This window comes from Phaethon lepturus, unplaced genomic scaffold, assembly GCF_000687285.1.
Source record: "Phaethon lepturus isolate BGI_N335 unplaced genomic scaffold, ASM68728v1 scaffold3606, whole genome shotgun sequence".
NCBI classification, from domain to species: domain Eukaryota; kingdom Metazoa; phylum Chordata; class Aves; order Phaethontiformes; family Phaethontidae; genus Phaethon; species Phaethon lepturus.
Window position 1 is genome coordinate 66,098 of NW_010543934.1, and position 15,245 is coordinate 81,342.

The 15,245-nt window shown below is 38.4% G+C and overlaps 1 protein-coding gene across 1 annotated transcript in view; it reads right to left on the reverse strand.

Moving 5' to 3' along the window:
• Positions 1–264: 264 nt before the first annotated feature.
• SMOC2 (SPARC related modular calcium binding 2) overlaps positions 265–15,245 on the reverse strand; it is a gene marked incomplete at its 5' end in the record, with an annotated part of 119,620 nt that continues 104,639 nt past the window's right edge. Inside the window, 4 exons of the mRNA XM_010288487.1 lie at positions 265–665; positions 3,474–3,517; positions 6,277–6,524; positions 7,426–7,528. Coding sequence (XP_010286789.1) covers positions 642–665; positions 3,474–3,517; positions 6,277–6,524; positions 7,426–7,528 — 419 coding nt within the window. The remainder of the gene's footprint in view (positions 666–3,473; positions 3,518–6,276; positions 6,525–7,425; positions 7,529–15,245) is intronic.

The window sequence follows — 15,245 nt, forward strand, 5'->3', positions numbered from 1 at the left end:
GTTACATTTTTCTACCAGTATCCCAACTGTAGAATAACTGTTTTGAATCCATTAGTGGTTGCATTCTCATTGCATGACCTTTGGAAAGCATAATAATAGCGACAACAAAATGAAATAAAATATTGCCACCGATGAAAAATCTCTTCAGTTAAAAACTGCGAAACCAAGTCAACAGCAATTTACACACTTCCCTCAGTCCTGCAAACCTGAAACATCCAACACTGCTTGGAAAAGATTGAGAATACAGTAGACTTTTCAACATAACTCTACTTAAATGACAGTATTGATTAAGAAAAACAAGGCATAATATTGAAACCAAAATACATAGAATCAGGTTTCTATGCTACTTTTTGCCAAAAAGCTATTTTTTTAAAAATGGTTTAAATGCAAACTTTTACATCTCCAACACGTTTTACATATTTCAGACAACAAAAGAATACACATACATTGTATGTGATAATTTTTCAAAACTAGCCATTACATTTTCACAGATTAAAAAAAGTCTGCTTAAATATTTCATTTCTACAAAAGTGAATTTACATTTTTAAGTACAAAGTGCAAATACTACAGTTGTTTTTATTGCCTTTTGGTGAGGAAATCTCCCACATGTCAAAGAGATCTGCCTTGGATCAGTAAGCTGTTCACCCTTGCTTCTTAGAAACTTGCTGAAAGAGAGAAAGTTGGAAAAATTTGCATTACTAATGATATTTTCAAGTAATCTAGTATAAACATTTATCTCTATTTTTCAGCAGCATCCACATCCCACTGTGAAAACAAAAGTTCTGCACAAATACATATGGGGAATAAAACAACCCCTGCCCTGTAGTCCTTCATGGCATCTACGAGCACGGGTACGAGCCACATCTCCACTATTTCTTACCTATGGCCTCTTTAAATCTATACCTGTCAAACACACAGTTTTAGCAACTGCCTGGGCAAGTCCCTGGTGCAATATACCTTTCTATGGCATGCTATGTATAAGGAAAGGGCTGCTGGCCAAAATCTTATGAACAATCTATAGTTTCCTTGTAAACTTCTTGCTAGGCTGCAAAAGACCCTCTGGGTCTCATTGACAGCGTGCCTGCATGGATGTGTATGTTTGCTGGGCAGGGTGGAGCTGAGCAAGGGAAACACACCTGGCCACCACCCCAGTTCTGTCAGATGCACCATGTATTTGACCTCTTTTAGAGCAACCACAGCTGAGGCTCAGTTAGCATATTAGTATATGTATCTGTATCTGCTTGCTTTCAGTAAGCTTGTATGTCCATGCACACATACAGATGTACACATATATAAAAAAAAAATATTCAGGAATACATGCCTAAGCACACATAAACATATATATAACTGAACTGCCACAATAAACTAGTAGAAAATGAGCTCTTGAGTGGTGTCCATGTCCATCCCCTGAGTGGTGCAAATCTGACCGCTCCTCCTTAGATGGGTGGTTTCCCTTCAGTGGCTTCTACCCAGCCCAGTTGCTTTTCAATAACTTCCTTTCAAGTGAAAACTTTTGCGATGAAAACCACCTTCTGCATTTGCAGCCGTGTTTTGTTTGAGCATGAAACTGCCAGCAGATGGTTTGCTGAGCCAGCCTTAATTCAAGGCTATCATTTGTCAGCAACAGCTTTTAAAATAATTGGTGCTGAGTCAGCAAAATTATTGGACAAAATTAAAAAACATAGACACTCTAAGACACTTTTATTACAGATTCTGCAAGTCAGGATCCGATTACAAGAAAGGGGAGAGGTCTTGTCAAGCTTCAAGTGTAATGCACGTGTGCCAGTAATTGCCATTATATAATTAAAATAACCCTTTGTAATGTTTTTGAGTTCCGACAGGATAATTGTTTTCAGGCTGCCTTGTTTAAAGCATAAGTGATTTGTGGGGGAACTTGAAAAGTTAAGACCACAAACATTTGTTTAAACAAACAGAAACTTATCACATCCCTCTAGCTGTGAGATTATTTTATATTCCATCAAAGGTATGTAGGAGGTCTCTGGTAGAACCCACAACCAATGTTGAGCTTGCCTTAGGAAGTGTGAACCTAACATCAAACAAATCAGAGATAAAGCAAGTAACAAATTGACGAGCAACAATGAGAGGAAGATTTCTCTTGGCTTGTGGGAAGGTTCACCCTGGGTTTAATTTTTAACAAATTAATCTAGCTTTCTGATAGATGGGAAGACATTAACCACAACTATGGTTTTGAGATATTTTTAGCCAAATTCCTATTTTCCCAGCTTCAGGGTTACCTAAACTGTTCTTATAACATGTTTATATGAAGGTTTTTAAAAACAATTCATCATTTACTGATGCTTTTGTGGGAATTAATCATTTAATTCCTCCAACATACAAAAGTGAGGCAAGAATGGTATGAAGATGATTCATTTACTAGACCATTGAAGTAACTGGCAGAGTCACAAGTCCTTCTTCAGACCCATGCAAACGTGCTGGGAAGTTGTGTCCATGTTGTCCAGAGAAGTGAATCTTTAGGATTAATTATTATAAAAAGAGACACACACACAAATGAGAAGCCCTTTTTAAACCTTTTTCCTGAGCTTCCATTTGAATCCCTCCTTTTCAATGTGTATCTTTCCTTGATTTAAAAATTCTGCTTTTGTGCCTTTTGTAGCTCTGAATGCCTTGAGTAGCCAAAACACCACGAATGACATACACTGGTGTTATTCAGAAAAACAAAATCAAGTCTTTGCAGAAAATTGATGCAAAAACAAATCACAGATTATGTTGTCAGGGCACTTGACATTTTATTTGCTACAGTCATTCTGCAGACATAAACAATTTCAGTTTTAACATGCATCAGCAGACTGATGCAAATCCTAGTTCTCCAGCATCATTTTGCTCAGCCAGCAAGGGCATTTGAAAGTGACAGCTCTTTTCTCTACGCTAAGAGTTTAAAAGGTGTTTAAAACCACCACACAATAATTCAGTGGGGTTTGCGAAATAGAGATTTTCACAGGGCATGGGAAACGCAGGGCTTTTTTCACAAAAAGTAATTTCAGTCAAAGTTTGTGTCTATAGTATGACTCACAAGAAAGTTAACGGAATTCAGTTAAAGCAAAAGGTAAATGAAGATAAAGCTGCGCACATTTGAAAGTGTTTGGGAATGCTGACATTCAGGAATGCAGAAGACTCATACAAGGGCTCAATTACACTCATCTAATTATCACTAACCTAGATGTCAATTACACTTTACTAGGAACATCCACATGCAAGCATAATTCACTACTTTGCATTTCTACACATTTACTCTGCATCTGTAGTTGACTGATTCAGCTTTCCTTACATAGAACTTAAGTGAAAATATGTTAATCGGGATGCTGCTCTACATCTTCCCAGCAAGTCTGCAGAATGGCAGATGAATGTAGTTTGAAGCTGCAATGATAACTGCTAAAACCACAAGAAGTTCTGCTGAGCAAGACAGGAATGGAGGTCTTGCTCTCAGTACTCACCTGCCTGCTGGATGAAGTGCTCTCAGTGTTGGTTTTGGGCGCCGCTAAAGGAGGGAAAAAAAAACGTTACTCATCTAGTTTGCAAATTATATGTAGCATCCAGAAGAACTGAAGCCCTCATTTTGGTATTGTTTAGAGCAGGGTAACTGCACAGCTTTCACTAAATAGGATAAAATATTTCAAATCTTTCATTGAAACATCCACTTTTTTTGAGGTGTTGCTTCTATCATGTTGTATGAAAGCTGAATGACAATCTGACATTTCTTGCCAGTTGATATGTGACATTTGCTTAGGACAGATTGCATCTAGTCAGTGTTGAAAATTTAAAACTTATTAAATCTTTAGTAGTAAATATAGCCTATTATCCCTGGTGGGAAAGAAGCATGGACAAGCAGACTGTTTGGAAAGCATTCACTTTACTTAAAGACATTGCACAGGAACAGCTCTACCAGCCAAAGATGTTGTCCACATTTAATCTATAAAGCAACAGCATTATCCCTGGTTTTTAAGTTTCTTAGTGGTGAAGTCCAAGACAGTGCTCTAAATGAGGGGGAAAAAACCCAGCTACATCAGTCTGCTGGCCCATTCAACTTCACAAGCAAACTTGGGAGGTTAGGGAGGACAGTTTTCAATGTCAGTTTGTTAGTCAGTCAAGCTGCATTGGGACAAAGAGGAATGAAACTGGACCTTGAAAAATACTGCAGAAACTACCATTCCCCTGAGAAAGTATGTTTTGCAGCTCTCTGGCTCTTATATTTCTTCAAATAATTCTCACAAGACACCTGGGACTCACACAGAATGATACAGAGCAGCCTCCTTATCTCAGCTTTCACACCTCACATGATGGAGTCTCACTTATTCCTAGAAATGTAACTCCAGCTGTAGTGGGGTGGTGATTGATTTCTTTTGTGCAAGTGAAAGGTTTACCAGAAAGGAAATATTAATTATCAAGCAGGAGAAACAAAACAGAATGCTGATATTCCAATGAAAGCAGTTTTTATTGTCTTGTCTTTAAAAATATGTTTTTCTAGAAAAGCAACCAAATGATTTGGTTTAGAATTTTTTTTCAACTGAATGCCATTAGTTTTTCACTGCAAAAGTTCTGAGGTATTTTTTCCTTCCAAAAATTAATGTTCTCATTATTGACTACGTTTTTTTGGGAGAAGCTCTGTTAAAAATCTCCAATTAAGGTGAACATAACTTTTTCTTTAGCTATATCTGTGTGTTATCTTCATATAATTTCATATAAAAACAACTTTCTTTTCCAAAGCAGGAGAATCCTAATCTTTGGCGGGGGGTTTCACTGAAATGCGCACAGGAAAATCTGGATTTTGGTTTGAGTCTTGCTATAGCTTTCCTTTATGTCCTGGAATATTGGACCCAAATTTAATCTACACTAAGACCAAGGAGTGCCAGCTGCCGCGGGCCGGTCTGGATGTTAACATATGGAGTGACCATAACGGCCTCCACTTCAAGACACTAGTCTGCCAAATAGTGTAAATGAAAAACCTGTTACATTTCACAGAATCACAGAATCATTAAGGTTGGAAAAGACCTTTAAGATCATCAAGTCCCACCATCAACTCAACACCACCAAGCCCACTAAACCATGTCCTGAAGTGCCATGTCTACGTGTTTTTTGAACACTTCTAGTGATGGTGACTCCACCACCTCCCTGGACAGCCTGCTCCACTAGAGAGTAAGAGACACTGAGAGTCTGACCACTCTCTCAGTAAAGAAACTTTTCCTAGTATCTAGTCTAAAGCTCCCCTTGTGCAACTTGAGGCCATTTCGGTTTCCACATTTATAGCAAAAAGATAACAACAGTCATCCACCTTCATATACAGTTTTTTCACCTCCCTCATCTAAGTGAAAATTGCAAGGTATTATTATTAGGTCCACAAGAACAACAGAAAAAATATCCTGCATATTTAATATTTGTTTTGAGATACATGTTTCTGTGAGACATAGACAATTTACTTTATTAGTACAATGTAGAGGTATTCCTTCTTTCTCCAGTATTCCCTTTCCGAGAGTGAATACAACCAATTTTGTGGAAACCATTTTATTTCTGACTGCATTCCCTATTTGACTTGCTTTTCATTTCCTATCACACCTTTGTTTTACTGTCCTGGCATTATTTTCAGGTCCCAGCAAAACAAAACAATTTGCCTATATTCATATTCTACAGCTTCTTGCAGTATGGGGATCTACTGTTGCTGTTTACAATATTTTTAAAAAATTCTGCTTTGTTTTCAGGAATCGTGTGGCTGAACTCTGAAGGGGCCATTACACACCGTAGCTTGTTGTTCCCCTTCCTACCAATCTGGCAGCAAGATAAGATAGCTATGTACCAGCAGTTGTACCACCTGCTTGGCAGATGACCACACTCCTCACTGTATCTCTAAACCACATTTGAGAAATGAGGAGTCATTAGAAAGCTCAACAATCTGCTTCCTTCCCATCAGGAATCCAAAAAGCACAGGTGTGATCCTTCGACTCATTTAGAACATAGTATTATAATAACATTAAACTGGCTTTTTGATGACTGTTAACGTCATCGTATCATCTTAAGTTTCCTACTGTAATATATTTAAAGGTCAGAATCAATGTGGAGTTCTTGATTCAGTTGGAGCAAAGTAATGATTTGCCTACACCGAAGTAGCATTAGCTACAGACAGGTGTGTTCTTTTATTTTGTATTCTTCTGGCATATACGAATATCAGACTTCGCCAGCTTTGCAGAATCTAGTGAAAAAGGTAGAAGAGGTTCTTACTATGGCGTTTCTTTGTTTCTGCTTTACCTTCTTCTTTTGTTACTCCCAAGCAGCCCATTAATTCTTGAACTGATAAGGACTTATCATTGTTCACATCACAGTATTCCACAAACTTCTTCACACATTTCTTGGGTTTTGATTTCTTTCTTAGGAATCTCTTAAATGGCTTGATTTCTTTCTTGCCAATGTCACCACTGGAATTTTTATCTAGCTGTTTGAAATACCAATGGACCACTCTCTCTTCCAGAGTATGATTCGGATCAGGCTCTGAAACCCTGAAACACAAGAATTTAGTCTTAATTTTGATATACAAGCCTCAGTTTATACCTTTATTTCAGAACAGTTAAATCACCATCAGATGCTTTGTTACATAAAACTCCCTGCTTTTGGCTACTAGCTTCTTGTAGTGAATCCCTCTTTTTTCACTTTGGACAACTGTATCCTAAATTTTACACTAAGGGCTGGAATTTGCTCTTAGTTAACTTTCTGAAACTGTGTTGAGGTCAGCACCATACTCAGAAAACAGTGCTTTCCCCTTTCATTTCCTGAAACAGAAAAAAGTGAAGAGAGAAATAAAAGAGAAAAAGACAGTTTCATGGATGGCAGACACATTAAAACACGTAATATACCCAGCTGACATAGGTCAACAGACAGCATCACCAAATACCTAAGCTCCGATTACAACCCATGATGGATGCTATTAGAGATAAAACACTTAAATATATTGAATTACAGGGTAAGTCATAACAATAAAGGCCACCCCCTCTTCAGATGGTAAGCACCTGACCTGCAGACACCTGAAGTTTGACAGCACTACTTGTGCCTGTTGATAGCATTGTTTTGTTTTACAAGCAACTGGGCAAAATATGAATCAGGAAGGTAGCACACGTTCATCAAGTAAAGCCTGAGAGGAGAACAAAGGCTGAGACACAGTTGCACCAGCAGCTACAGATAAACTCTAATCTGTGCTGCTGCTGAGAATTCACCTATCAAGGGCATCTCTGTTTAGTTGGACATAGTCGACCGTGGTAACTTTGAAGTAAATTCTCCTAGATAGATTCTTGGAAGTTTATCCTTTGTGAAGGCAGAATAAGAATTACCTCTTAAAGCCCTCAACAATTCATTCACCAATGCCAGAATCCTTTTAAAGACACACAAGAAGGATCTGAAACCCACCGGCTAGAAGACAATGATGGATCAGAGACTGCATGCACCATATCCGTAGACAATGCATCCAAAACACTAGTCAGGAACTCATTCTTCTTGGCCCCAGGACAACCTAGAAAACAAGATTTTTTTTTTTTCCTTATTTCCTCTTTTTACAACATTTAAATTCTGACAGAAGTTCAAACTTAGATATAGATGTGACCCCCTGTACACAAATTCCTATAAACTGTGGACAAGTTCATAACATAATTCAAAGACAAGCATCTAAATTCAGGTACCTATCTGTAATATACAGAAAGGAATAAAAAACAGCCTTTTGAACTCAAGCAAGTGGGAATATGGTTTACATATCTTGGGTCCCTTTCTTTCAATTTTGGCCATTACTTTTCCTTCTTTAAGATATTTTTTACATGGATATCACATTTGGAAAAGAACAGCTTTGAAACAACAGAAGTTTCATGACACAGACCATTTGAAATGCGGACTAGAAGCCCATAGCACAACACTTCTTTCAGATTTCCACCTTTCCTCCTCTGAACTACCATTGGCTTTCGCAACATGCATTCTCTCAGTGCCTTGATCTTCCTCTCTGTAAAATGACAGTCAACTCCTTTCCTCTTTCACTTTTCTCTTCGACAGGGGTTAACTCCCACTGTACGGCACCTAGCCCAATCAGATGCTGTTAGTTGGTACTTTGGTTCATACTCTGGGATCCTATGGTGATGCTAGATCATCCTCATAATTGCATTCCCTATGCCACGAAGTTCTTCTCTGAAAGAAACTGACAGCACGTTTCAGACACGTAATACATCAGATACATATCTACTGAAAGATATACTCTTAGAGCAGTGCAGCTGGAGCAGATAAATTCATCTGACAAGCACATGGATGTTGACACATGGAGGTTTGCTTATGCGATACACCTGCTTCCTCTCCGCTTCCCTAGGGCCCTGAGCCAAACACCAGGTCTTCCCCTAGGCCTGTAATAGCTGGCTTAAACTCTAGGATGATCCACAAGCAGTGACACAGAGATGACAATCTTGAAGCTGGAGTCTATGGCAGGACTTTCACAGACAATTCTGTGCTGGAGGCCTGCTTTCCCGCAGTTCTGTTCTTAAGTGAAAAAGAGAAACACTTCAAAGTGTTGTGGAAAAGGAAGATTAGTCAATCAGTAAGGATTCGTTCTTTCATTGCACTTCTCAGCGACCTCTGGAGTAGGTCAGATAATCAGTAGGATTATCTGAGCCTGAAAAACCTCATCTTGCCCAGATAATTATTTTTTAATACATCCCATGTTGATCTAAGGAAATTAACTCAGCTGTGTTGCAGTTAGAATAGCTCAGCTATTAGTATAGCAGCAGCACCCACTGCACATTAGTGTCTAACACATTCATGCAGTTATGAATTCGCTGCTTCTTACGTGATTGCCTTCAGCACCAGGGACATTTTATACCAGTAACTGTAAAAGGCATATAGCAGGAATCCACTGAAGCAAGTTTCAGTGCACTAAAAGTACACGTCTGAAACCAGATGTCACTTTCCTAGGTATGTTCTTCTTCCCTTAGCCTTTAACCAGTTGGGTTTTTTTCCTGTCACAACTGGAAAAAAAGAAAAATGAAAGAAAAAAAACCAACCCAACAGCCATGACTATAATCCTAAGTTTGAATTCAGTGAGACAAGCACTTGAGCTTTCTCTGTAAGGCACAGAAATGAGAAGGATGGCAAGAGATTAACAGGGAAGGACAGAAGACTATACCAGTAGGTTCCTGGCAGCATTTAGTGCATAATCCAAAAGTATATTCTCTAGAGCAAAGAGCTTGCTGGTAAGTAAGGCTCAGACACCACCACTGTGTAAGTAAATTGTGCATTGTGATTTAAATGAAGACACATAAATTTGCAAGTCACAAAAGCACATTTGCCCAGAGATGAGCAGGCAGAGCCCAAGTAGTTCCCATGCAGAAAGTACATCCAGCCGTGTTAGCACGGCAACCTGCCTGAACCAAGCAACTAAGTCTCCGAGCAACCTACTGAGCTCAGCACTATCTCTTGCTAGCAAAGATACTCGGCATGCGGACCAGAGATGCTTCTCTTCAACAGACAGGCAAAAAGAGGTCTGTTTGAGGCTCACCCTGTAGACCTATCTTGAATGACACAAGCTTTATCCATTTCGTGCTGTGTTACTATCAGGCAGAAGCTTGAATCCAAACATAAGTTGTGAATTCATACAGGCTCGTGGAAAATGGAGATGATAATACCGCAGTGTATAACAATACAGCAAAATATGGAGAGAAGACAATTTGACTTTTTCTCTCTTTCTGTCCTTTTTTGGATAGAAATAACATTAATACCCAGTTTGATTTAGGAGCTCCACCTGAATTTTTCATACACTTAGTTATGAGTGTATTCCTGAAACATCTGGAAGAAACAAAAACGTATGCTTTAGGTAGTTTCCATTGCTGTCCAGGGAGCTGCTGAATGTACACGTGCTACAGATTGTAGAGATCAAAATCATGACTTAGCTTGCTATTTATGAGATACAGCTATGCAGGGAAAAGTACCAACTTCTAAATTCCCAAGAAATCAATGAGAAAAAATTCCATCATTTAAAGCCCGTCTCTGACAATTTTCCCTAAGATTAAGAAAGGTTTCTAAATGTGTATTGCATAAAGTTGCAATAGCAGCTGACAGCAATAGAAATCTTCTCATAGAAAAGAAATCTCACTGTTAAAACAAACACAATCGGTTGCTGTGAAACATTCTGAATTATAACTCTACTACTTAACGTAAAATGACAGCCCACAAAATCCTCACCAGTTAAATACAGAGAAAATATTCCGTTTCTCCCAATTACAATTTTTGCTGATGTGTGGGCAATCACACAGCAATTTACCTTACAGTGAAATCTCTGTTCTCTGCAGGTGTTATTAACTCAGAATAATTCTCTGGAGGTTTCACGCTGAGCTTTAATTTTCAACAAACTTGCGGATGAAATGGCAAGACTGGGGGAAATTTAGCTTGATTGTAATGAATAATTCACTCTTACTGGACTAAATATAGAAAGGGAAAGACTAGTCTCTTATGGAAGCCTTATGCTTCTCACTACAGTTTATGCGCTTCAGTTTCTTCTTCTGCAGCTGCTTGTCCTGTGTGGATTTGACAGCTTACATAAATAATAATTTGTTGTTAAAGGGTTGAAGTTGAAACCACATGGAGTTAACCTACAGGTTCAGAGACGTAACGTAGAGTTGAGTGTTTGCTTTAAGGATAATTTTATCCAGAGTAAACCTTAGACCAACAAATACATACCACAAATGACAGGAATATACAAACACCTCATTTCAGCTATAATATAAAGGTAATCAAAGAATTGTCATTGTACATTATATATATCATATGTATACGTGTCTTTATAAATATATCTACCTTTAGTACTGGGGATGGATTTTTGGAGTTAAATCTGTGGGGCAGTTGTTTATAAACCTTCTAAAATATGCACCCAAGTGCCTTGGAGCTCCCTGCTTGGTTGATAATAATCTACTACTGTCAATCTTGGCAGATTATCTTTTACAGCACATCTGAAGTCATGGCTAGAAAACTATTTTGTTCATCCCTGTAAAAATGTGAATACAATAGATAAGATTAATCACTTTAAAAGGGAGTTTACATTAATCTTCCTGCAAGAGAGGAAACCATCTTGAGTCAGTCAGTCACTCAAGTAATTAAAGGCATGACAACTTCCAATTAGCAAACTTAAAGCTTCTTTTCTATTCCCTATTTGTTAATATGAATATCAGGCTTAGCAGTGCACTCAAATACAATGACCACTGAAATACCTCTGAAGATTATAAGTAAGTTTTGATCTGTTAAAAAACACTATTCATGGTTTTTTTGCAGCTTTGACTTCACTGAAATATAGTGGTATACAGGAGAAAAGGATTTAACAAAGTTTGTCAGTGCTACTGGTTATGCTGGGAGAGCAGATGAGACAAGGAAAATATTCTTTTTTTGGACTTTTATTCTATACATACATATCTGTACAGTTCATGAGTTTATTTCTGTTGATCCATATAAATCACAAGTTTGTGTTTGCATAGATGTGCTGAGGGCCCTCCTCATTTTTTGGAGGACTTCTTGAGCTCTTTCTGAGCCCCATTCCAGAAAAAAAGCCCTTCAAAAGGTGAGCCTGAGCATTGAAATTTGTAACTCTGCTGGAGACTAAAAATCATGGCCTCAACAGACTCAGTGGTTTTATGGCTCATTGCAGATTTTCCCTCACTGCACCTCCTGGTAACCTCTCACAAACAGTAATTATCTACCTCTTAGTCTCTATCCTAGAGGGGTTGAGGGCATTATCATCTCTGCTTGTTAACATCCTTGAGGTATTACCCTTTTTTTTTTTCTTTTCTGTTCTTTTTGCTCTCAAATATTCTTACCAGTTAAAAGAATTAAGTTAAACTCAGAGACAAATTCTCTTTTATCTGTGCTTACCCAAATTTCAGAAATTAATAAAGTAGAATAGAACAGATGTTAGCTGGAGGGGAGCTACAGATCCATTGCTTTGTAGCCTCAGATCTCTATGCCTTACAGGGAAGAACTTCTGGAGAAGGGTAGGAAGCAGATTTCAGTTATCCACATAGATGTAAATTTCTTTTTGTTACTATTTTAAAATTATCTTTCTGTTCTAATTTCAGGGGGGAAAAACCAAAAGAGTTAACAAAGGATGCTCTTTCAAGGCCCTACCCTTCAATCCCAGACATTCATATCATACCAAAGTGCATTGAGTGGGATTTGTTGAACTTGAGCCTGCTGAAATGAGGCGTCTCACCCATAACAGTTATTTAAGCTCTTTATAAAGGAACCTATTCAGAAGGCGTTCATCCCAACTACCTTAGACTTTTTTTAGAATAGGATAGGAATTCCCTTAAAATGTATCTCTTCTTCCCCATTAACTACTGAGGAAGCACAGACAGCAAACTTACATTCCCAGGTGGTGTAAAATTGCTTGTGACGAATTCTATACGTATCTGGTTTGTAAGTTCATTTAGGCTCAAACTACTCTGTTACTCTTCAGGTAAATGTGGTGGAAAGAAGGGATAATGTTCATAGCAGAAACACGTATGATCCTATAAACAGTTTTCACAGGCAACTGCATAACAAAGTTAAGCTAGGGCATTTGTTGATAGGAAAAGCAGTACATTACATTTATTTCAGTTCTTGTAATATTATTGTTAAACAAGAAAAGGAGAATCAGAACATCCCAGCATAACACAGCAGTCTGAAATGACTAACTTTTGATTACCACTTTTCAGTTTGGTTTTTCCTCCATGAGAATTTGAAAGGCTTTTGAGAAGCAAATTTCTTGCTGCTAACCATTCAGAGATGTCACCGTGAGGACAGGCAGGGATGAACCACCTGGAACACTGTAATCTGCTCAGATGCCACCCAAAACTCACAGCAGAGCTTGAGAAGGTCTGTGGACCTTATTTGTCTTTTTTAAACATTCTCTTGTAGGCTTTCATCTTTCTAGGTTTGACTGGGGACTGGAAAAAGGTCTGAAAACTCAGATGATAAGGAGATCTTGCTCCTTTGCTGCCCAACTGGACACAAGGCAGATGATGTTTTTATTAGGTAGTCACTGCCTACACAATATCTACCCCAGTTTTGGAGACCAAAGACATTTCAGTATCCTCAGAAGAATCTGAAATTCTGAGCATTTAGGTTCAATTTGTGTCAATGCAAACACCTAACCTTTAGGGGCTTGTCACCTTACATTTAACCTGACCTGCAACACAGCCATGTGGGTCCAGTGCCCGTGTAAGAAACACAACGTATTTGACTGAAGTCTTGGCACAGTGACACAAGTCAATCAGCCCACTGCTTAGGACACAGAGAGAAGAGCTTCAGGATTTGAAAGGGACGCAAAAAAAGCCCAGAAGACAAAAGCAACTGGATCCGATTTTCCAAAGGTTATACTTCTGCTTTACATACTGCATTTCATGACTGCCTCTCCCTGAGATATACAGCTGGTACTTCTGACTACAGCAACACTTTCAACAGTAGCTTATTAAATTGAAATATTTTGGAATCCAGTTTTGTATAGCATGGCAGGCATCTGGATCTCCACATTATCACTCTGAGAGCCTTAACAATTAACAAACCAATATTACTTACGGAGTCAAAATGCAGTCCTTTACAGTAGACATTTATAACTTCCAATTCATTTGTATTTTCATCATGCTGTTATGTTTCCTCTCAGGAGATGGGTATAAAATAGCCATATTTAATTACCTCCATTTAACTATCCATTAAAAAGGAAAAGCTATTACCAAAAAAGTATGTTGTTGCAATTATGGGAGTGACCTCAGAAATAAGGTGCATAATTCTGGTCTCCTGCTGGAAAAATTGAACTATGGGGACTTGCTTAGTGGGGATGTTTTCTACATTACTTAATTAATCTAAGCAGTCTGCTCCTTGGAAACGTGCATGAAAAAACAGCCTTTTCTGCAAACTGATGTTGGTTTTTTAACCTTTCTGGATATCTCTTACTGAGACTTTTGCCATTGGAGGCATCAGCTGAAAATCTCAAAAGCATCCACTCAGCTAAAGCCACAAAAAAGCTCTCTATTCAGATACTATGAACCAACGGTCATTAAAGCAAAAAGATAAAGGAAATTCAGAGCTTAGTTAGAAACTGAGCCCAGCTGCACACATTATGTGAGATCTATTTTCTAAGAGTCCCTCTCCATGGAGTGGTACCAGGTTTTCAGAGAGAAGAGCAGAACCTCCAAGCCAGTCTGCGGTTCTTACACTGTCATAACACAGGATGGATGGAGATGTAAGGCCAGCACTCCTTAAAGATACCCTTCAGCCCCTCAAAGTGAGTTACATACATGATGGATTTTTTCAAATGCACCTTTGAAACACTGCCTTTTTTTTTTTTTTTTTAATCCAAATGTGTAGATGGTACAGAGCAACCACAACCTGTGGCACATAAATGGGGAGTCCCACAGATGCAGTGACTTGGTGTCATCCTATCCTGCAATGAAAGCAGTGGCAGAACCACTAATTAGGAAGCTACGTCACGGCTAAAAGGGCAGAAAGCATATTGTGAGATGTTGTAGGATGAGCTGGAAAAGGAGATGGGGAAGGGAGGAGCAGAAAGGAAGCAGAAGATCTAGCCATATTGCAAGCAGTCAGGTGAAGTACCAGACTCCTTACTTATGTTTTATTTGCTTATACAGATACCTACAAGTACTGAATTTGAATCAGGAGACAAATTTTCATCAGTGTTACTTGATTATTTTTTCTCCCTCCCACAGCTGACAAATGAAATATTTAGAAATTGGATTTCCAACACAGAGGGGAGCTGGGAATAAGGGGAGGCAGGCATGGCTATTTCTTGGAACATTAACTGTATACTGAATTTTAACTTAGAATGAGTTTTTACAGCAGTGATTAAAAGAGGTTTATAAAATGGAAAATCTGGAAGTAACTGAAGTGAAACAAGAGTCAGCAAGAACCGCGAAAGCATTACTTGCACACTATGGAATGAATCAGTCCTTGGAAACCTGGCATCACAAAAATCTATCTCTCTCTTTATGTAGTATTTAATTTGGGATTGGCAGTTGTGTTACCTTCTTGGACAATTTCCATTAAACATGACAGATTACCTCTGCAAATACCATTTCAAATCTCACTGGCTCATCCTTAGCTAAATAAAAAAGTTGTAAAATGACTAATACAAAAGCATAAATACAGCCTTACAATTGCTCAGCATGAAACTTTTACAAGGTATGATATTATGCAACAACGAAACACCCTTGGTTCCT